Source organism: Lissotriton helveticus, chromosome 2_2, assembly GCF_964261635.1.
Source record: "Lissotriton helveticus chromosome 2_2, aLisHel1.1, whole genome shotgun sequence".
In the NCBI taxonomy this organism is placed as follows: Eukaryota; Metazoa; Chordata; class Amphibia; order Caudata; family Salamandridae; genus Lissotriton; species Lissotriton helveticus.
This window is the reverse complement of record NC_136060.1, coordinates 388,684,238-388,708,800: the sequence shown is the minus strand read 5'-3', so window position 1 is coordinate 388,708,800 and position 24,563 is coordinate 388,684,238. Positions and strand designations below refer to the sequence as shown.

The 24,563-nt window shown below is 46.8% G+C and overlaps 1 protein-coding gene across 1 annotated transcript in view; it reads right to left on the bottom strand.

The window, feature by feature from the left end:
- The window catches only part of LETM1 (leucine zipper and EF-hand containing transmembrane protein 1), a 420,852-nt gene that overhangs the window by 97,901 nt on the left and 298,388 nt on the right, over positions 1-24,563 (bottom strand). The window contains exon 11 of the mRNA XM_078678611.1: positions 471-605. Within this exon, the coding sequence (XP_078534737.1) occupies positions 471-605 (135 nt within the window). The remainder of the gene's footprint in view (positions 1-470; positions 606-24,563) is intronic.

Here is a 24,563-nt window from a genome sequence, read left to right as displayed (position 1 = left end):
CAACAAATTAGTTATGTAAGGAAGAAAGAAAAGAATGATGGGAACCCCTAAAGGAGTGCTGGACTCGCATCACTCGCTCTTTCATTAGTATTTTAGATTTAGATAAATTATTTTTCTGGCTACCACCTTGCTGCTTTAGGTCAAGGACAATAGAATAAGAACCACCCATGGTAGTGGTCCCCTTTACCCACAATTCACTGATCATTCTGCTAAAACGAATAGTTTCCCAAATCCTAAACTCTACAGCAAATACTGCAATATGATTAGCATTTCATTTTTTTGTTTACTTGCCGTCTGTTTGTAATAGATCTGGAAATGGGGATTCAGTTGAACTACCCATACAAGTATACTGGATTGCACTAAACAAACATAACTTGTGGTGGGCACAATTCACCTAATTTAATTTTACTTGAATATCCAAAATTCCTGAGCATGAAAAATAAATGTGAGTTCTCATTTTTAGACAGTACCTCACTATATTCTTGAACATCATCCTTGAGTTCTTCCAATTCTTCTCTCTCCTTTGTAAGCAATTTCTTTTGCTCAATTAGTTTTGAACAGGCATCACTAAGAATATCAATTTCCTCTTTGGTAATTTCTTCTCCCTAAAAAAATATAAAAGAAGAAAGTGAGATTTAATTTACTTCTTTTTTGATGAACAATTGCACATTTTTTAAAAAGATTGCTTTCATAACCAAAGGACAATATTTTCTGATGTAAAATTTGCAGGGCAGTTGACTCATTTTATGATTCTTTTGTATTTGTTTTTATATGTTTGCAAGCACTTCCACAAGACTCATGATGTGTAAGACGGCAGCACAATCATTATTTCATAGCATGGTAACAAATTGGTAACACATCATAGGGAGGTGATTGAGATGATTAGATGGACTAAATATGTGAGTAGACTAATGTTTCCTGGTGGGGGTACAGAGTTTGAAGCATAAATTACGTACCTTCAGTAACAAACCTTCTAGTTGATACTCTACCTACCATCAGATTCCACATCTTTTGAATCTCCCCAGGTACCAAACTGGGTCTAGAAACTCAAACAATACCTCGTATGTGCTGGTAGGTGGTGACACTGTCCTCCATGGTGACTCCATTCAACCTCGGACATCATGACATGGGGACGTATATAGGCACAGACATGAGTTTACTCCTTTTTTCCATGCCCTCAAACTCAAAACGTCACTGATCAGACTGAAATGAAGATGATCAGTGAACAAATCTCACATAGGACCTTATGTTCGCAATACCGAATGGAGAGGCGATGGTCAGTCAGTTCAGTTCATAAGCTTTTATTCGATTTGGAAAATACAAATCATACAAGCAGAAACAACCTAAAAACGATTAATTGCATGTGTAATAAGTCTAAGCAGAGTAATACAAAAATACACAGGGAAAATACATAAAAGAAGGGAACAAATACTGCCATACACTGGGTAACAATGCATAAATAATTTTAAAACTTTACTAATAGGCTAAAAAAGCTATAAAAAGGATCTTACATGTACAGACGGGAAAATATATTTATCACACCAAGTGCTTTTCCTGGCAGCTGTACAGTTTAAGACAAGAGATCAAGAAATGGCTCCGGGAAACATGGAGAAGTTAATTTGACATATAAAAAGGACCATACTATTACATACTCTGGGCATAAAAACAGGGATAAAATACTATATACAGCATAAAAGGACATTTATGTACAGACAGGAATATATAGGTTAAAGCGGCACTATGCTCTTCCTGGCAGCTGTACATTTCAAAATAAAAGTAGCACCAAAGAAACAGATGTCCGCATTCTCTAGAGAACATAATAAGACTAGAGCACCCTTTGAAGATCGGATATTGTATTTTAAAAAGATGGGTTTTAAATACTTTACCCTTAAAAAATGATAAAATTTACAAAAAAGTAGAAAATGACAACAGCTCTGTTGTGATATGTTGTCACATGGGCAGGGAATCTCAGATCTTGTTTTCTGATTTGGGAATGCGACGAGGTGGTGTACAATACCCAATCTGACTCGAGTTAGCACAAATTGATGGGAGCGACGAGACACAATAGCAAGATAATTTTGTAGACCCGGGGTTAGGTTCAATTCCTTATAAAACTTCACGGTGGCTAACTTGCCATGCACCTTATCTCGCTCATTCTTTTTAAAATTTAAAAATGTATATTTAATTTCTTTTTTGGGTATTGCAACTGCCAATTCAGGGTCCTGGAGAACATCAATATCAAATAAAATTTTGTACCAGGAATGAATGTATTTCAACCACTGTATACGTAAAGAGTGATCCAGACCTATACAATCAAGGATAATCTCTTGAGTGAATCGAGTCTCTGACTTAGCCCAAATCGAACGCCACAATAAGAGTGGCCAAACGGCTGCTAAGTCGGAGATAAACTCGATCCCTACCTCGTCATGAATTAATTGTACAGAGGCAGAAGGGGGGACACATAACATTCTCTTTAAAAATTTGTTTTCATCTTTTTGGAGCAAGGTGCCTTCAGTATGGCCCCATACACCCGCCCCATACAGTGCGGAAGAAACACAACGGATGTTATATATGTTGGTCATATCTGGGATACTTCTCAATCAAAGTTTGGAAGAAAATCGAAATATACTACTGGTAGTCCGCAACATTTTCAGTCTGATATTGTCGAACTCAGATGTCCACGATCCGTCATTAGTAAAAGTAATTCCCAAGTAACAAAATGATTTAACGTTTGTCATTTTATCACTATCCAAGAAAAAACTATGCTTCGATTTGTTGGCAAACTGCCCACACAACATTACATAAGTCTTGGATTTGTTCACACAGAGCTTCCTGTTTTGAATAAATAACATAAAACTGTCAATTAATCGCTGTAGCACAATCTGGGTGCGGGATAAAAGAACAGCGTCGTCCGCATATAATAAAATTGGGACCGGTTTACCTCCTATCAGGGGAGCATCTGCTGGGATATCGGCCAGGTTTCGATCAATACTATTAATAAAAAGAGAAAATAAAAGAGGGGCCAATACGCATCCCTGACGAATTCCCCTAGAGACTTTAAGGAACGGTGTACATTCGCCTAGGCTACCATATCGAACCTTACAAGAAAGTTTCTCGTAAAGCCTGGCCAGGAAATGGACAATTTCTTTCGGTGCCCCTGACTCTATCAAAACCTCCCAAAGAATAGCGTGATTAACTAAATCAAACGCGCTGCTCAAATCAGCAAAACATAAGAAAAGATTGCCCTTTTTTGCTACAGTATATTTATTAAAAATTAGGTCCAGATTTACACATTGCTCCAGAGTGCCCATGCCTTTCCTGAAGCCATATTGAACTTTTGTTAAAATATTAGAGTCTGTTGCCCAGGTTTCTAGCCTTTTGAGCAGAATTCTGCTCATAACCTTTACTGAGGCGTCCAACAAAGAAATAGGTCGATAATTGGAAGCCTCAGATTTACTACCTTTTTTGAATAGGGGAATAATAACTGATTGGCCCCAGGAGGGGGGAATGGTACCTTCTGCCGCACAGTTAAAAGTCCTCACCAAAATAGGAGCCCACAAGATTGGTTCTGCTTTTAATAAATCAATGGGGACCCCGTCTGGGCCCGGGGCCTTCCCCCCCTTGCTTTTGAAGAGCCCTTCATGACCCTCCTCCAGGGTTACTCCCAAGGGTAGAGGTATCCAAGATGAGGCCTCAGTAACTGAAACATCTAGGGATGTCCCTTCAGGGTTAAAAATATTAGTAAAATGTATGATCCAATCATTACATGCAACATATGAAGTTAATTCCGGGATACCATCAGTATTGAGAAAGGGGCTATTAATTGTTTCCCAATAAAGTTTGCAATTTTTGGTCTCAGCTGCTTCCTTTAACTTGTCCCATGCTTCGCTTTGTAAAACCTTTTTCCTGTTCAAGATTGCCATTTTATATTTAACCCTTAAATGTTTTATTCCATTACTATCTCTAGGTTTGGTACCTAATGCCTTCTTCAATTCCCGCAGGGCAATTGTACAAAATTTATCAAACCATCCCCGTTTTATAGCTCTGTTAGAAGGGGATGTCTTAGTAAAAATACCATCAATAATGGTATTAATTTTGATAAATTGCGACAATAGGAAGTCAGGATTTATTTCGTTTTTTAAGCAATAATTGATTTCCGTTTTACAACTAACTATGACTTCCCTCTGCTTGGCCATAGAGTTTGTTCCTGACCATCTAATCCTCAGACCGTTTGGTCTAATAGGTACTAAATCGGTGGAACATGTTTCTCCAGTCACTTGTTTTGCCCCTCGTCCCGGAAGCGTTACACAGATACTATTGTGGTCGCTTAGACTTTCCTCTCTGATATATAAATTTAAAAAGTCTCCTGTACTAGAGAACAAAATATGGTCTATAAATGTCCCAGCATCCCTCCCTCCCTGTAAAGGTAGGGCAGGTAACATTCAAACTGTTTTTATTACAACTTAACAGGTGTAGATCTAGTTTGATTAACAGTTTGTTTAAAATTGAACCATATTGACAATGAGGAAAATGAAGAAAATCCTCTCCCTCACCCGCACTCCCCCTGTAGTTGACCAACTCCATTCCAAGTCTGCAGGGATTCCCGTTCGATAGGTGGCATGGCTGCAGATTAAAGTCCCCTGCCCACAGAACGTCTGCCCTTCTATTGGAGACGGGATTATTCCTTGTCTTCCAGACAGCTGTTTGTTACTGCTCGGAGGGAATATAAATTGGCTATCTTATCAGCCAAATCGGAGCATATTTCCAACAGAATCCTCACTGCTACCAACAAATCTCGTGAGGTGTTCAGGATTATGAACGAACTGACCACGGACGATAGGACTCTTCCAGTTCAAACCCCTTCTAAAGAGACCTGTGATGCTCTTAATCTCTTTTTTTCTGAAAAAATCATTAAAATAAAAAATTCTATCATCTTTACTCCTCGGCCGTCACTATTTCTGGACATCCCCCCGGGCAATTTATCTTCTTTCACTTCAATTCCCATTCTGGACCCCCTCTCCCTGGCGAAGCTAGCCAATCGTGTAAAATCGGGCTCGCCGGAGGATCATTGTCCTCCCGCGGTACTGCGTGAGGTTTGCTTAAAATTGCCGGAGTGTGTACTTCCCTTTCTGAATGCCTCGCTCACTTCTGGCACAGTCCCTGGAACCTTCAAGGAGGCTATTCTCTTGCCTCTCCTGAAGAAGCCAGGGGCTGATGCGACCGAACTTTCCAACTATCGCCCAATATCGTTGCTGCCCTACCTGTCAAAACTCCTTGAGGCCCATGTCACCGGGTGTCTCTCTATTTTCATCGAGAGCTCGGGCTTCCTTGAGCCCAACCAGGCCGGCTTTAGGCCGGCCCATTCCACGGAAGCAGTCATCCTGGCAGTCATGGATACCTTGAGAGAGAACGCAGATGCCAAGAGACCGCAGGCTCTGGTTCTCTTGGACTTGTCTGCCGCGTTCGACACGGTGGATCATGACATCCTTCTCCACCGTGTCGAACAAGCTGGCATCCGGGGCATGGCTCTCAAGTGGGTGGAGTCATTCCTGACGGGAAGATCACAAGCCGTGCGCCTTGGTCCCTTCACCGCAACCAAATCCCCCATCACTTGCGGTGTTCCCCAGGGTTCCTCACTCTCCCCGTTATTATTTAATCTTTATTTGCGTCCTTTAATTTCTTCCCTTCACAACTGGGACGTCAGCGTCTTTAATTATGCTGACGATTTGCAGCTCGTCTTTCCACTTGACTCTCTTCAGGCGACTAACAACTTCCACGCCGCTATGATCCATATCCATCAATGGATGAATGAGAATCAATTGAAACTCAATCCTGGAAAGACTGAGCTACTCCTTCCTGGTGCCAGTGCCGCCTTTTGGGGCCCGCAGTTTTGGCCTCCTGACTTGGGCTCCCCCCCGACACCCCTCAAGTCCGTCAGGAGTCTGGGGGTGACAATCGATGCCGAACTGTCACTTAGGGCCCAAGTGGGTGCCACGATTTCTTCGTGCATGTTCCAACTCCGAAAAATCCAGAAGATCAGGCACCTACTTCCACACGCGGCCTTGTGTCAGGTCGTCTTGTCCCTTGTCATATCGCGCCTGGATTTTTCTAATTCCCTTTATCATGCACTCCCACGTTTTCTTTTACACCGTCTTCAGGTGGTCCAAAACCAGGCAGCCCGCCTCATATTCAAGATCCCTAAGTGGCAATCGGCAAGGCCCCTGCTTCGCAGGCTCCATTGGTTGCCAGTGAAGGAGAGAGCGGCCTTCAAGATGGGCTGCCTGGCATTTAAATCCCTTCACTGTCCTTGTCCTGCTTTTCTGAAATCCCGGATTACCCTGTATCAACCTGCCCGTTTCCTTCGTTCAGCTTCCCATCACTTGGTTGTCATCCCCAAATTTAAACTTCATAAATTTGGAGGCCGTCGTTTTGCTTTTCTTGCCCCCAGTTTTTGGAACTCCCTTCCTCTGACTATTAAATCCAGCAACTCCCTTTTTCAGTTCAGGAAACTCCTTAAGACTTTTCTGTTCACCCTTCCTGAATAAATTCTTTTCTGCTCATTCACTTGTCTCTCCAGTCAGCGCCAAGAAACCTTCGGGTGTTAGTGCGCTCAATAAGCCCCAATTAACATAACATAGGAGATATCCAAAACCCTTACAATTTCCTTTTCCAAGGGGAATAAAATATTCCCTCTAGAAGCATCAAAAATATTATTATAAAAATTTACAAGGACCAGGTCAATTCCCTTACTACATTCAATCCTCACTATCTGGCTGTGCGTTCCCACAATCGAGCTACTTCTGACTGTACAATTACACATCTTATTAGACTGAAGTAGCAGAAGTCCCCCCTTGGCCCTGCCTGAACTGGATTTAGTGGCGTTAAGGCAATGGGATGAGTAGCCTTCTATATTTAATTGTTCAAGGCACCAAGTTTCTTGGAGGAGGATTATATCAAATCCTTCCCCTATAAACTTAGACCAGAATGGGGTGTCTAGTTTCCCTGCAATACCGGCAATGTTCCAGGAAATTAGAGTAAGGCCGGTAGACTCAGTGGGACCATAAGCGATGGTCAGTCAAATCTGGCGTTAGCTAGAATATCCATTACAATAAATGTTACCGAAGGGAAGTAACAAATTGTTCTGATGGACATGTCGACCAGGATAATCCTCAGCCTATGAATGCATACCAAAAAATGCTCCTTCAAAGAAGGATTCTTTTTTTTTTTTTAAAGCATGCAAAATGGCCCTCCATGAGGATCTGAAAATTAAGCCAGTCTAGTGAAAGTACGGATGAAAGCCTAAGCAACGGCTTGGCAGATGTCCAAACACCAGCACCCGACCTAGAACCATAGTCTCAGCCTTCGCTCTAGTGGAATGGGTCGGAAGCTGTTTAGATAGGTTCTTGGTGGCCAAAAATTAACACAGTTTGATGCAAAGCTCACAAACATAATAAGGTTTGCTTCTGGACCACTTCCCCAGCAAAGGCAATGAAAATTTGCACACAAAAGATGTAGTCCTCAGCCCGACATTAATGAAATGAAAGGCACACTGTGGGTCTAAACACTACAATGTTTTGCTCTTAGTACCAATTGTATTACTAAATAAACAATCCCAAACACTTCTCACATATTCACCAAAGCAAACAAAAGCCATATTTTATGAGCAAAGACGTGGTTTGGTAGGATGAAGTATAATTGTCACCCTCTTTAGGACAAAAACTATTTGCTCTACTCCGTTTGACTTAAAATATACATTTTTAACATCTCTACTTGGGGACGGGGGGGGGGCGACAAGAAGGATGACAACATGCTCTGAGGTGAGGCTCCACTCGCCCCTTTGTCATCTGTCAGCATCCTATTCTCCTTAAGCCCTGAACGAGTGCTTCCTTAAGGCATTGCCACAGCCTGGATCCTCAGAGTGTTCTGGGGGGGGCACTTAGGTGAACAGTTGGATCAAAGGCAGCTGTGACTCCGGGAAACATGCCGGTGGTCTAGGGTCTTTGGCTGCAAGGCTCCTTGGGCTGCGCGCAGCGATTTCATTGTTTTAACTTTCACAAGTTCTTGGCATAGCAGCGTTCTATTTCAGGCCCAATATAGACACATTGATTCCCAAGGTACAGAGGGGGAGACTTGGAGGCCAGCAGGCTCCCCCTTTTGTGACGACGTCAGATGCAGATGGGCGGTGGTAAGTTCCAGTACTATTGAGGTGGGGTGTGGCGGTTTCTACATCCCTACCTATGGCAGGAGAAGTTAAAATCCCTACGTAGAATGCAAGAGGTCTGCGCGAGAGATATAGGGTATAGATACATACATATATAGGTATATAGAGATATGTACATTAGACACTATGGGACAGGGATTGTCTTACTTCAGGAAACTGATCTCACAGACCCTGAGGTGGACAAACTGAAAAAGAAATGTAGGGTCCAGCTGTATATGTCCAGGTTCTCCTCATATGAGAGGGGGGTGCCGACGTGGATTGCCCATAAAGTTCCTTTTCGGCTCAGGTGGGTGTGGAGGGTAGGCACCTGCTCTTCCCGGGCAGGTAGATGGTAGGGACATAGCTTTACTGACTGTATATGCCCTCAACTATGATGATAAATCTTTCTTTTGGAAAGTGCTGAAAGTGTTTGCGCCACACATGGACACACCTCATTTGGGTAGGAGACTTCAATTGGCGGTATGAATAGGTCACCCCTTAAACAGAACACGAAGAACAAGTTACTTACCTTCGGTAACGATATATCTGTGAGAAACAGTAGTTAGTATTAGATTCCTTACCTTAGAATATCCCCAGGCGTCAGACTGGATCCGGAAATTTTTGCGTAGCAGTACCCTTGCGCGTCGGTAGACGTCGTCTGCGGCTCCACGTCCGTCGTCGGCGCCGTGATGACGTAGTCGGAGTACTTAGACGCCGCCTCCGCATGCTGACGTCAGTTCTTAGACACAGCTTTTCCGTGCCAGAAACGCAGAGCCTTGTTAAAAACCAACACTGGTGCCATTGAAACTAGGGCCCTGAAAGGGGATGACCTTAATCCTAGATATCAGTTCGCAGAACGGGGAGGATGGGTGGGGCGGTAAGGAATCTAATACTAACTACTGTTTCTTACAGATATATCGTTACCGAAGGTAAGTAACTTGATCATCTGAAAGAAACAGGTTAGTATTAGATTCGTTACCTTAGAATAGATACCCCAGCAATACCAACCCCGGTGGTGGGTCTGCGAACGAATAACCACACCGGAAAGTCCTGGAGGACGGAACGGCCAAAGAAGCCATCCCTCCGGACTTGGCTGTCTAGGCAGTAGTGTCTTGCAAACGTGTGCAGGGATGCCCACGTAGCCACCTGACAGATATCCTGCAAGGGCACCCCCTGGCCCAGGGCAGTGCTAGCCGCCGTGGCCCGAGTGGAATGGGCTCTCAGCCCAACAGGAGGCTCCTTCCTCGCCAAGGAGTAACACGCCTTGATACACAAGACGACCCACCGAGAGATGGTCCTCTTGTGCACCGCCCGTCCCTTCTTAGCGCCCACGTAACCAACAAAGAGTTGGTCATCCACCCGGAACTGACGTGTGCAATCCAGATAGAACGAAATCGCACGTTTTGGGTCCAGACGGTGGAGCCGCTCTTCCTCTTTAGAGGGATGCGGTGGGAGAAAGAAGGTGGGCAAGGTAATAGACTGCCCAATATGGAAGGCCGTGACAACCGTGGGCAGGAAAGACGGCCTAGTCCGCAACACAACCTTGTCCGGATGGACAGAAAGGAAAGGGGGTTTGGATGAAAGAGCCTGGAGCTCACTCACTCTCCTGGCAGAGGTGATGGCAACCAGGAAAGCAGTCTTCAGAGTAAGAAGGCGGAGAGGACAGCTGTGAAGTGGCTCAAAGGGAGAGCACATCAGAAAGGTAAGAACAAGGTTCAAGTCCCACTGAGGCATCACAAACGGAACCGGAGGGAACATGTGTGTGATGCCCTTCAGAAAATAGGGGACTTGAACAAAGAAGCCTTAGAAAGGCTGAAAGGGCAGAAAGGTAGCCCTTGTTAGTGCCCAGAGCAGAGCCCTGCTGGGCAAGAGAAAGAAGGAAGAGAAGAACCTCAGAAAGAGGGGCAGAAAGTGGATCCACAGCCTTTGCTGTGCACCATGCCACAAATGTATTCCACCTGCAGGCATATACCGATTTTGTGGAGGGATGCCTGGCTGCCAGAATGACATTACAGACTTCAGGAGGCAAGTCAATTGGCCTCAACTGTCGCCGCTCAATCTCCACGCATGGAGGTGGAGACTGGACAGGTTCGGGTGGAGGACCGTCCCCTGCTGCTGCGACAGAAGGTCCTCCTGAAGAGGCAGACAAACCGGGGGATTGACTGACATACTGAGTAGCTCGGAATACCAGTACCTTCGTGCCCAGTCCGGAGCCACAAGGATGACTTGGGCCCGGTCGCGTTTGATCTTCTTCAGCACTCTGGGCAGAAGTGGTATAGGCGGAAAGGAACAGACCGCAACTCCACTCGTGACGAAAAGCGTCTCCGGGCGAGTGCCGCCTTGGAAATTCCAACGCACAGAACTGATTACATTGCGCGTTCTCTTTGGTGGCGAATAGATCTAACCAAGGCTCTCCCCACTGCTGAAAGAGGCCTTGCGCCACGTCCGAGTGCAGACGCCATTCATGATCCATCATGCACCGACAGCTGAGCTCGTCCGCCCTGGCGTTCAGAGAACCTGCCAGGTGTTGAACCACCAGGGTCACGCCCTGATGTTCCAGCCACTGCTAGAGACGCAGAGCCTCCTGACAAAGGGTCCACGACCCCACCCCGCCCTGTTTGTTGCAGTACCACATGGCGGTGGTGTTGTCCGTGAACACCTGCACTACACTCCCCCGAACAGAGGGGAGGAATGCCTTCAGTGCTAGACGAATCGCCCGCAGCTCCAAAAGGTTGATGGAGCCGGGACTCCGCCGGAGACCAGAGGCCTTTGATCTCTGTGAGAAGTTGGCCTGATATATGATGCTCACTAGTTCTAGTGATCACCTTGTATCAGTCCAAATAACCCTTATGGTGATTGGTTGTAAGTCAACCTTATAGACCAGCTATCCTAATGGTAGCATGGACAGAGCAGTCTTAGGCTAAACTCTTTTGGCATGTGAGGCCAGCTGTTTTACCACATATAACCCCTTGAAGACCAGATGAAAGGACACCACACAGGTTGTTATGAAAATAAACGATATATTTATTACTAACAAACACCTCTGAAATCTTTGAGATCAGAGGGCTAAGCACATCACAATACTCTTAAGAAAAATACAGTAAGTCGCACAAATTACAATGGTGCCTTAGGGGCACGACAAACCATATACTAAGTAAATGGTATAAAGCAATCAATAGAGGAAATGAAGCTGCCCAGAGGCTGTAGGATCGATTGGCCTACACTACCCTAACCTTAGGTAAGTAGCAGGAGGCCCACGGGACGCGTGTGCAGAGTGTGAACTCACACGCGAGATGTGGAACAAAGTCAATGGGCAGAACAAATTACGAAAAAGTAAGTAAAAGACAGTTACGACTAAAACGACAGGATACCTGGACACTAGGAGAGTCAATCTACCCTTGAGCACCGAAATGCTCTCGTTACCTTACCCACGGGCTGCGGGTGCATAGGTGTGAAAGTGCGTCGGGTTTCCGCGTCGAAGTCTATGGAGCCTTGAAGAAAGATGCTGCAGGCGACCAGGAGGAAGATGTCCGGAGCGATCCAAGGGTGGATCGAGGAAGAAGAGGACCTGAAAGCAGAGGGGACAGTGTTCAAAGTCACTAGCCAGTGACCGGTGTGGAACCAGGAAGGAACCAGATGCTGTTGTCGCGATCAGGTGAAGAGTGGACGCTTGACTCTGCAGCCACGTGGACCAGAAGGTGTCTTCGACTACCAGGATGGAGGCACGAGCTGTCCCACGCAGGCTCTCGCTGTTGGCGGTGTCGGATCCGGATTTGGGGTCAACAGGCCTTGGCAAAGGCAACCCACGCGGTGAGTGGAAATGGCGTCTGGTGCGGACCAGGAGGGTCCGGGGTGCTCCTCTTTTGGAAAGGAGCAAGGGCCAGTCTGGAGCAACCAGACCAGCGGTTTGGATTTCGTGGATCGTCGTCTAGGAGGCCACTAGCCAGCCGGCAAGTGACCAGACAACGCGTCGAGCAGCAATCAAGCAAAAGGGCCCCACGTAGATCTCGTGGATACTGGAGGGCTGGTCTTCTGTGCAGGAGCTGCTCGGGGCTGGGGCTTCTCAATCCCCAAAGCACTTACTCGAGGATGCCTCTAAAGTCGTGCGGGAAGCGAAGTGCAGTTTCTCCAAGATGGCCGGTCCCACATGTCTCGTCGCACCCACGGGTCTCAGCTGTGCTGCAGATGTGGGTAGAGGTCGGAGAGGTCTGGGAGTCTGTGTCTCGTCGAGCTCTGAAGCCTGGTTCTGGCAGGAAGGACGACAAAGTGAACCGCTAGGACGCTTGATGGTGCCTGCAGTTGCAGGGTGGACACTCCTTGCCCACAAGGGAGATTCTTCAGTCTTCTGGGGAGCAGAACGTCGAAGTCCAGTGTTTCTTCTTGTAAAGTTGTTCAGGATAATCTAACTTGGAATGGGACCAGCTCCTACCTTTATCCTGCTAAAGAGGGCTGCAATAGTGACAAGGTCCCTCCCATGGGTGGGACCAGGAAGGGCTGTGGTTACACCCCTATCCTTTGTCCGGTTTCGCGCCAGAGCTGGGGCTGGAGTGCCCCAGCAACTGGTTTGAACGGGGTATGCACAGGGACACCTTGTGTGCCCCAGGCATGTCTCATTCCTTTCAGCCCTCCGTACCTCAACACACAAAATCCTGTCTGGGGTGGTGCTAGCACCTCCCAAGGCAGGAAACCCTTTGTCCAGGCCTCCCTCGCTGGAAGGACTCACAGCAGCAGGAGGTCAGACTTGTGTCTATGGTGGCAGCATCCATTTTGTGATGCTGAGGCTCTGTTTAACTTTAACCGGGGTTCACAGTTACATACATGTCTTATCCCTCTAGAAGGGTGGAATGCTACCCCCGTCGCCAGAACTGGCGAGGGGGTAGTATTCCAAAGCGTATGACACCTTACACGACATGTTTTGATAATGCTATACCAAAGTTAGCAATAACCGCGAGGATTATAATGCACTTAAGAGTACATGGTATAGCGTTATCATGGAACAGCTATAAGGACTTGGTTCCGCAAGCTGCAGACAGGCTCAGCTCATGCTAGAGCACCATCTCACATAATTCCAAGCACTCTGCCTTCAGGATTGATAAGGCCTGCCATAGGAGTGACTGATAGGAGTATATGTGTCCATTTTGGGGTTAGTTATAGGTATACTATATCTACAGCAAAGGGTGATTACACCACCTTGCCCCAGCTGTTTTACCAGCCAGTTGTGTCTGTTTAGATGGCCAGCCAGGGGTGGCATAATACATGCTGCAGCCCCTGGTAGGCCTTGGGTACACCTATGCCCTGGGTACCTAAGGTACACTGTACAGGGGCTGATAAGGTGTCCCAATACCAATTGGTAAATGCACCTAAAGTACATGTGTGTCAATTTAGTGAGAGAACAGCTAGGCTGTGGGTCTGATTAGCAGGCCCACAGCCAGGGAAAGTCGTAAACCAGTGAAGCAAAAAGCAAAACTCTGGGGTGACCATAGGATTGCAGACCCTACTCTCCTACAATCTCCACCTCTCCCATGTGGCCTCCCCAGCCCTGGAGGGACGCGTCCGTCACAACTACGTGCTCCGGTTGGGGAAGGGAGAGGGATCTGCTGCTGACCCAATCGCGGTCCGTGAGCCCCCACTGCAGCTGTCTCGCAGTGCCCTCCGAGATCAGGACATGGTCGGACAGGTTGCCCTGATGCTGGGCCCGCTGAAACTTCAGGTCCCACTGCAGAGCTCGCATCCCCCACCGGGCGTGATGCACCAGAAGGATGCAGGAGGCCATCAGCCCCAGAAGCCGCAGCGTCAACCTGACCGAGACCCAGGATAAAGGCTGAAAGAGTGGAATCAGAGCCTGAATATCCTGAACCCGCTGGTCGGGAGGATAACCCCGAAACTGCGCCGAGTCGAGAACCGCTCCGATGAAGAGGAGCTTCTGAGAGGGGCACAGGTGTGACTTCGGCAAATTGATGGAAAACCCCAGCTGGTGCAGGAGGTCTGCAGTCGTCTGGAGGTGGCTGACGACTGTCTGAGGCGAGCCCGCCTTCAACAACCTGTCGTCGAGGTAGGGGAAGACTGAAACCCCTAACCTGCGCAGATGAGCTGCGACCACCGCCATCGCCTCTGTGAACACCCGTGAGGCGCTGGTAAGGCCGAAGGGGAGCACGGTAAACTGAAAGTGCTCGTGGCCAACCGTGAACCGCAGGTAGCGCCGGTGGGCCAGCAGGACGGGGATGTGGAAATAAGCGTCCTGCAAGTCCAACGCTACCATCCAGTCTCCTGGGTCCAGAGCACCCAAGACCTGAGCCAGTGTCAGCAATTTTGAACTTCTCCTTCCGGAGGAAGCCGTTGACGTTCCGTAGATCCAAGATAGGGCGTAGGCCCCCTTTGCCCTTCTTGGGTACCAGAAAGTAGTGGGAGTAGCAACCACACCCTACTTCTGACCCAGGAACGCGCTCCTTGGCCCCCTTGGCCAAGAGGGCCCTAACTTCCTCCTGCAGAAGTCGCAAATGATCCCCAGATACGCGGTGGTATTGCGGTGGCATGGCTGGAGGGGTCGCCTCAAAGGGGAGGGAGTAGCCCCTTCGGACGATTTGCAGCACCCACCTGTCCGATGTGACAGTGCGCCAGTGGAGGAGGTGATGGCGAACCCTGCCCCCCACTGGCGTCACATGGGCCTGAAAGCACGGACTAGGAGGGTTTTGAGGCGGATGCTGCGGGGGAAGGTGTGGACTGGCCTCGCCGTTGTCCCCGACCGCCGCCACGGCGGTTTCCATGGCCGCCACCGCGTTGGACATTACTCTGCGGTGCGTGGCTGGCAGCACTTGTGGGGGCGCCCCTTCCTTGGCCGCGAAAGGCACCATTTGCTGGCGCGGGGCCGAGAGGCCCAATGACCTGGCCGTAGCCCTGGAGTCCTTAAAGCGCTCAAGCGCATGGTCTGCCTTGTCGCCAAAAAGGCGACGGCCATCAAACGGCATGTCCATGAGTGTGTTCTGGACATCGGAAGAGAAGTTGGCGGACCTCAACCAGGCATGGCGACGAATCGCAACCGCCGTTGCCATCGCTCTGCCCAGTGAGTCGGTGGTATCCAGCCCACACAGGATAGAATACCGTGCTGCATTTCGGCCTTCCACAAGGGCCTGGCCGAGTTTAGCCCGTACCTCCAACGGGCATTCTGGCAGCACGTCCGCGACCGTATCCCACAGAGAGTGGGTGTAGCGGCCCAAGAGGCATGCGGTGTTGGAAGACCGCAGTCCCAGACTCAGGGAGGAGAATACCTTTTTGCCGTACTGCTCATACCTCTTGGATTCCCTGTCAGGCGGAGCCGATGGGAATGCGGTCTGGGAATTTGAAGGATGGATAACCAGGCTCTCGGGGGTGGGGTGGGTGGACAGGAAACAAGGGTCGCCCGGAGCTGGGCGGTGGCGTCTGGCCACGTTCCTATCTACAGGCGAACCTGTAGTGGGCCTGGACCAAGTGCCCAAAAGAACGTCGGTCAAGGCCTCATTAAACGGCAGCAGAGGCTCAGCCGAGCTTGACTGCGGTTTAAGGACCTCAGTGAGGAGGTTAGTCCTCAAGGCCGCGACGGGGAGCTCAAGGCCCAAGGCCTTGGCCGCCCGCGTCAACACCACACTGTAGGTTGCCCCCTCCTCCGTAGCGACGGTAGGAGGTGAGACAAAACCAGTGTCTGGGGAGGTGTCCAGACCACTGGCATCTCCAAGTCCACCTGTCCAGTCCTCCTGGGACTGACACTCCCGTGTCAGAGGGTCCTCAGACCCCTCCCAACACTCCTCATCACCCATCTCCTGATACTCAGGGTTGTCAATGGTGGTAAATAATGTGGTAAATAAATAAATAATACCCTATTTTTGAATGTATAAATGAATAACAGATAGCTCAATAAATAAGAGTCAAGATTCGAGGTAGTAGGAGTTTGCAGGTTTATTACAGCATAAAGGGCAGGAACAGGATGGTAAGGCCCAGCAGCGCTGCTGGTGTCAGGATCGGGACAAGGAAAAGGAATGACTTTCTTTAATAACAGTGCATGAGCATATATACATAACGCAAACACATAGCATTACATTGCAATAGGCGTAGCAGTGGGTGGAGCAGAAGGTGTGACGCGTAGCAGTCGCGAAAGATAAGGGTGAAAAGAGGTGTAACAGGGCGTATACATAGACATGTGATGCAAACGTAACAGAATATGTCATGAATGGGGCGGAAACCATGGAGGGGACTACCTAAGGAGCCGGGACCTCTAACCTGATGGTGCGCGCAAACTAGCAATGACGTATCACTAGGAGAAGCTGGGGGCTATGAACTCTGTGCTAGGAGCAGAGACTGAAGTCTGGAGAGTCAGGGCGACATGTACCTAAACAGTATCTAGTATCTGATGTTTAGAGAACATGTTGATATAAACTAGAAGTCAGGAGGGGAAAAGCTAACTTGATTCTAAGACTGGACCATGCATTATTCTACATGTAGTGCGTGATGAAGAATATTAAATGACCATTAAATGCAGTCTTTCCCTTACATGGAGCCGGAAAGGCTAGACAATGACGGAAACTATTGATGCAGTTCAGTAACTTAGGAATGCAGAGAAGGAGGACTGAACTGATAACTGGAACTATAACATACTTTTGGCAGACTCAGAGGCAGAGCCAGGCTGAACCGGGCACTGTGAGGCAGGAAGTAAGTGAAGGGTCGAGGATACAGGTGGGGGCTGTATCGCTCCTCGGCGAGGTTTTCAGGAGACAGGAGCTGAATCTGGTGTCCAGGCCCTTTTGAGGCCTAGAAACGGGGACTTTACAATGAAATAACGTGCACACTGAGAAACGTGGCAACGTAACTTTACATAGACCTGATATTCGTAGTATTCACGAGAACTGGAAACTGGCATACTAGAGGTGGACACAACTATAATTGTGTCTTGAATCGAACATGGGGAATACATATGCATATTAATCATGCACACATAACATATGATGGATGACACGTAGTGACACAGAACATGGCAAAATTTACTTTTCCACATTCCCTCCTTGTCACTACGTTTCCATCAGGAAACATCAATATTCATGATACCATCTATCATTTCATACAGTATCATTTGCTCGTCTCGAATTATCCTGGAACGGGATTTAGAACGGGGCTTGGGACTAGGAATACAAGAGGTAGCACAAATGCCGCAAATCGCAGGGCCACATTGTATACAGAGACAGCAGCTGAATATGATCGCTACTGCAATACCTAGGAAGGACAATATTTTCCATCCCCAGGCGGAAATTATATTCCAGAACCAACCGGACCATGTCCAGGTGCCTGGATCTTGGTGTATCAGATGGGCAATTTTATGGAGTCTGGTTATAGCTGAATAAACAGACGGTGCGTTATTTGGAATGAAAATGCAGCAACTAGATCCGATGACTCTACAGGCCCCGCCCCTATCGGCCAGTATGACGTCAAGGACGAGACGATTCTGTAAAACGACAAATCTCATAGCAGACTGCTCTTCAGTTAAATTACCTAGAGCAGAGGCAGTCTCATTGACTACTGCTTCAAGGGTTCTGGTTAACCTACGGATTAGCTTACTATTCTGGATAGGTCCGATAAAGAAAAAGAAACCTCTGTTGAAATCTGTATACTGTTCTAGAGTAGTTTCAGTATAATCGACAATTGGGGACTCCCTTCTATGTCTAATGTGTACTAGATGTGTGTTTCTATGATAATCAGATGGGGCTAGGAAAACTGGTGGCAGTAGGAAGGCAATGTAACAGGTTCCCTCCCAATCGAGGGGCAGACGAACATATGCAGTTTGACCACAAATAAAATAAGAATGACGTGAAGCTTTGAAAATAGATTTCCCACTGTCACTATACTTGACAATAGTAGTACATTCACTATGTCCTACATGTACAGAACCATAATTTCGGACACATAATACACCTTCGACTGGTAGTACTGAAATAGCAGGTAAGTCTGGAGTGGTATCAGACTGAACATTCAGGACCATGAAATTTGACGAATAGTTACCTAAATTGTACACTTCATTTTCTAGATCTAAACCTGTTCTGTGGGGGAGACCTTGCTTGTCTGGAAAGCATGTACTGTTAAGAAAAGACATATCTGTTGAGGATGACGTTAACGTGGACCATGATCTACACGAACCATTATGTGAAAAAGGATAAGGAAAAAGTGGCAGAACTCCCTTCGGTGTCTGGAAAGGGGGGAGTCGACCACACACCCAACATTTAGTGGCATTGCTGGTCTGGTGTGAGTAATGTAACATGCGGATAAAGGAATTATTTCGCATAGCGAGGCGGTAAGAGAGTTCATGAGGAGGCAGATCACTAAACGTGTGCTCTACTGTAGCATTAGCAGACTTATTTACATGAAGAACTGGGAAATACAAGAAAAATGCATAACTGGTGCAGGAAATCATAATGCTGAGAAACAATATGAAACATAGAAAAACGATACATCGGATTGAGTTTTGGCTAACTCTCTCACTATGGGGGTCTATTTTATACATGTCAGAAACAGTCTAACCGTTTCACCTAGGGGAGGACTTAGACAATCAAACTGACTGACTTATTTTACTAGACCTTAACTTGAGTTTATACTCCTGTTGCGGAGTTTTCTCTAACAGGGGGGGTGTAGTAACATTGTCATTTGCGGGACAGTCCTTGAGAACAATGCTTTGGCAATCCTTCAAATCCTGGGAAATGTTCTTTGGGACGGGTTTCAGTCCATTAAACTGTTTTACATGAGAAAGGTGCACCCAGCCTTTGCGACCTTCCAACTTCACGGCTGTACGGGTGGTGAGGAGGACCTGTCGGGGCTCTTTCCAGCGAGGCTCCAGCGGACTTGATCTGTCAAAATTCCTCACCAACACCATGGATCCTGGAACGATTTCATGCGGTGCCACCTCGGTATTGTCTGGAAATGCGGCGGCAACCTGTGAACGACATGAGTTGAGGGCAGACATCAAGGAAGCTAGGTAATCGGTCAGCATATTACTTGAAACATCGGTAATACTTCGGGGTCTAGGAGTACCCCACATGTTAGGGGGGCGGCCGAAAACGACCTCATACGGGGACAGACCTGATCTGGAATGTGCGACCATGCGCATATAAAATAAAGCGACTGGCAGAGCTATTAGCCAGTCCACACCTTTTTCTTTGCATACTTTGGCGATACGGATTTTCAGAGTCTGATTATGTCTCTCTACAAGACCGGCTGCTTCAGGATGGCGTACACAATGAAACTTCCACTGGTACCCTAACAACAGGGAAACATGCTTCATGAGTTCAGATGAGAATGGCTGGCCGTTGTCAGAATATACGACTCTGGGGAGTCCATAACGGGGGAAGAACTCACGAACCAACTGCTTGGCAGTGGTCGCGGCTGTGTAATCTGGGACTGGATATGCTTCTGTCCACCTGGACAAAGCGCATACAACTACAAGGACATACTTGAAACCTCGACATCGCTCCATCTGAATATAATCCATCTGGAGGACTTCAAAAGGGTGGTCAGGGGGCTGGAATCCACCTCGTTCCACCGGGACACTTTTACCTGGATTAAACTGACAACATATCATACAGGTACGGACTTTCTGCTTGGCTGCAGCTCGTAAATGCTTGTTGAACCAAATGTTCTGGATACTGTCTAACATAGCTTTTTCTCCTAAATGTGCTGGACTATGTGCGGTATTAATAATGACTTGAACCATAGAGTCGGGGAGAAACCATGTGGCTCTACCCTTTGTTAACCATCCTTGATCTGTCTGGACCCCTCCTTGTTCGGACCATTTCTTGATTTCTTCGGGAGTAGCGTGTAACTGTATGTCTATGACATCTTGTGTAGGGTCCTTAACTGTCATACATGTAATCGGATCTGGAGTGTGTGTCATGTTAACTGGAATGTCTAGAGTCTGTGCTGTGAGCTTGGCTGTGCGATCTGCTAGATCGTTACCTTGAGAAATGGTGTCAGTAACTTTCGTATGTGCTTTGCACTTCATGATAGCGATAGATGTCGGTAAATGTATGGCATCTAACAGAGCTTGAATAAGGAGACCATGCTGAATCTTGGTTCCATGAGAAGTCATGAAACCTCTCTCCTGCCAGAGCACTCCGAAGTCGTGTACAACTCCAAATGCGTAGCGTGAATCTGTGTAAACATTAACTTTCAAGTTCTTGGCGTGTATGCAGGCTTGGGTCAGAGCAACTAGCTCTGCTGCTTGAGCGGACAGGGTGTCAATGCGGTGTGTCTCAATAACTTCAGTATCAGTAGTCACTGCATACGCGGCGACTAGTTCTCCTGTACTTGTTCTCATACATGAACCATCCACATAAAGTGTCAGGTCGGGGTCTGGTAACGGAATATCTGTCAGATCTTGTCTTGGCTTTGTCGTAATGTTAACTACTTCCACACAGTCATGTGTGGCAGAATTCGGAGTAACTGATGGTAACAGTGTAGCAGGATTTAAAACGTTGCAGCGTCTGATTTCTATGTGTGGCTGGAACAGTGTCAATTCATAACCTGTTAAACGTGCAATTGTCAAGTGCTGAGTTTGTGTTCGGTTTAAAAGAACTTCCACGGAATGTGGAACTTGTACTGTCAAGGAGTGTCCTAAGACTATGGAATCACTTTGTCTGATAGCTAGTGCTGTGGCTGCGACTGACTTGAGGCACGCAGGCAGAGCCTGGGCTACAGGATCTAATGTGCTCGAAAAATAAGCACAGGGCTTGTATTGTCCTGCTTGATCTTGTGTGAGAACAGATAATGCTGTACCTTCCCGTTCAGTTACGAAAAGTGTAAAAGACTTACTGTAGTTCGGTGTCGCTAGAACTGGAGCTTGGCATAGAGCTTTCTTTAACTCATTGAAACTAAGTGTATGTTCAGATGTCCAAGGGAGGACAGTCGGTACGGCTGCCTCCTGTGTCGTTAACTGTATCAGTGGCTTGGCTAGAAATGCATACTGAGGAATCCACTGTCTGCAATAAGAAGTAAGGCCAATAAAAGCACGTACCTCCTTCTGGGTCTTGGGCTGAGGAAGACTCGCTATTAACTGGATACGGTCTGGTGTCAACTGTCTACCCCTCTTGGACAGTAAGTGTCCTAAGTAGACCACTTGCTGGACACAGAATTGAAGCTTAGAAGGGGACACCTTGTGCCCCATCTCGGCTAGGAAATACAGAACTGTCAGTGATGCTCGCTCGCAAGCACGTTCAGAACGGGCTGTGATCAGTAGATCATCGACATACTGGAGCAGGGCAGTGTCAGTTGGCATGTGAATGTTGTCTAGTTGTCTTTTAAGTGCTTGACTATAAATACTAGGACTTTCTGTGAAACCTTGAGGAGCGCGTGTGAACATATAGCTCCTTCCATTTAAACAAAATCCGAAAAGGAACTGGCTGTCTGGATGAATAGGGACACTGAAAAATGCGTTCTTGAGGTCGATTACAGTAAAGAACGCGGCTTCGGAATCAATGGCTGTCAATAGGGAAGAGATGTCTGGGACAACTGGGTACTGCGGAATAATACATTTATTAAGCTCTCGTAGGTCAATCACTAATCGATATACTGGGGGTGCATTTGGATCAGTACGTTTCATGACTGGAATGATCGGAGAATTACATACATTGGAGTCAGTTTCTACAACCACTCCTTGAGCCATAAGCTCGTCAATAATTTTGGATAAGGCTGCTACAGCCTCAGGTGGCAATCTGTACTGTCTGATTCGTGGTAACACTACACCTGGCTTGAGAGTCACACGATAGGGTGTGATTTGCATATAACCAACATCAGTTGGACCTTGCGCCCATAAATGCTGTGGAACATTAGACAGTCTTGAATCAAAATCTCGTAATACATAGTGACCCTTAAAGTCACGTAGGAACAATCGTATTCCCTCTGGGGAACAGCATATAACTGCACCTAACTCTTTCAGTGTCTTAATGCCTAATAGATTTTCTGGACATGACTTAGTAAGTAACAGATCAGTAGTGCGGGACAATGGACCTACTTCTAGAGTAACTGGTTTTGAAATCTCATTTACGATAGGTTTTCCTGAGAATCCAAGGGAAACATTTCTTGAGCCTGAGAGCGGAGCCCCTGGAACTTCGGCGTGACTAATTGTGGTCCTACTTGCCCCTGTATCAACCAAAAACTTTCTGTCTTTCCCTAATACTTGACTGTGAACATAGGGACCTTCTTGATCTACAGGTATCTCGATGAGAGGCAAGCCTACCTCCCTCTCTAGGCTGTTTCATGAATACTGCTGGTACTCTGGATACTCAGACTGTGCATACTGGTACATCTGCGATGTAACATGCTGTGTTGCAGCAATAGGCTGCGGTGCGGTAACTGTCTGTTGTGCATTCAGGCGGACGTGATCTTTCTTTAGTCTTACCAGTAGCTATGTTGTGTTTCAGAACTGCACACTCGTTTATAAAATGACCTGGCTGTTTACAATAATTGCAGTTCCCTTTAACGGGAGCTGCAGGATGACTGGCTTGATTCGGACCCCTCTTCTGACTGTCTTGAGGAACAGATTGTGCAACTAGTACTTTCATCTTCGTGTCTTTCATACGTTTTCTTTCGTGTTCTTGTTCTTCTCTGATTCTATTCTGGTGGTATTGAAGCATCTGCAACATCTGGGACGGGGTATTAGCTTGCCAGGTACTTTCGACTTTCAAAACTCGATTTTTAATTTGTGGGCTTGAATTCTCGACTAATTTAGTAACAAAAAGGTGAGGGTATGACTCACTACTTGTCTTGAGGCCACTGTTGATGCTAAAACATTTTTCAAATCTAGAATAAAAATCACTAATATCTTCGTCTTGTTTCTGTTTACAGGCTGAGATTGCATCCCAGTCTTCTTTTCTAGTTGTCAATAATCTAGGTAAAACTTGTATTAATAATTCTGGTAATTCTTTACATTTATCTCCAAGACCGGTACCTGGTACTCGTGCCTTATCTTCAGCTTCTAGAACTGCCCAATCGATCTTTTTCTCCCCCACCTCCCATTCTTTTTCCTTGAGCTTTTCATACACCCCTGCGGGCAGCAGAACCTTTAACATTTTATCTGGATACGTGTATTCTCCCATACGGAGCATGTCTTTTAATTCTCTATGGAACCCTGCTGGATCTTTGTCATGACAGGGAATTAATTTCTTCATCTCGAGGAGTTCCATCTTTGTAATCGGAGTGTAAACAAACACTCGTTCTAGTTCGCCACCCGTTCCTCTGACTGGGTGGACTTCTCGTAACGGATTCTGTCTCTCCATGTAAAATGGTTTACCTTCTGGGGGTGAGGCAGGAACAAAATGCGGATTCAAAAACGTTCTATATTTGTGGCGCTGTTCTAGAATGACACTAATTAAATCGGTACCTAAACCTTTCCATCTATACTGGAGTAGCTCGTTCAGGACATCATGTAACGGGCCTGGATCAGAGTGCTGACCCTCATACAATGTAATGAGGTGCTGAATCATATACATACCCACCAGTCGTTGCTCGGCTGGGGGCATTTTCAGAAACATCTGTGCCACTATTTCGTCTGGAAAAGTGGTAGAATCAGTAATCCATCGGACTGCTGATCGGGCTAGTTCTTGTTCATGCATAGTACTCAACTCACTGTAACCGATTCGTGATTTCAGAATGTGATCGGTAGCTTGAAACACTTGTTCTAGTGAACCTTGTTCTGGTGCTGGAGAATGAAAAATAGACTTGTGTTCTAGGCGTAAATGGCGATCTGGAAATCTAGATTTTCCTACATACGCTATTCTGGCGGGATTCTCGTCCTCTACCTCTTCAGTATCAGAGTTACTTTCTTTCTCGCTTACTTGTGCTGCTTTACGCTGTTCGTGTAATTTTATTATTTCTCTACGGATTTTCTTGTACATACTCTCCATAGCACCGACGGTCTTGTGCTTACCCTCGGCTATATTATCACTCCACCTTGTCAGGGTTCTCATTTCAGCCGGATCTTTAGACGGGTAATCTTGTTCTCTTATTAGACAATTAATCAGAAACTTTAATATCATGAGCTGGATCTCGGCTTTCCTTTGAGACATGGCCTCGCTAATGCTTTCTGGATCATCCCCTGTACGGATGAAACGATATATTCTGTCTAGATCTTCTTTCATATTCGGTAAGGTGACTAGATACTCGGCCACCTTTCTTACGCGGAATGAATATAAAACCATATTATCCTCGCCTGGGACTGGATCATAGCCGCATTCGGCAAGGGATTTTCTTATTTCTGCTACAGTCTGATGTCTGGGCGTACGCTGTGACGCTTGTGCATGTAATTCGGCTGTCGTTAAACGCTTGTGTGGCGGCGGGGTTTGAGGAGTACCTCCCCCTG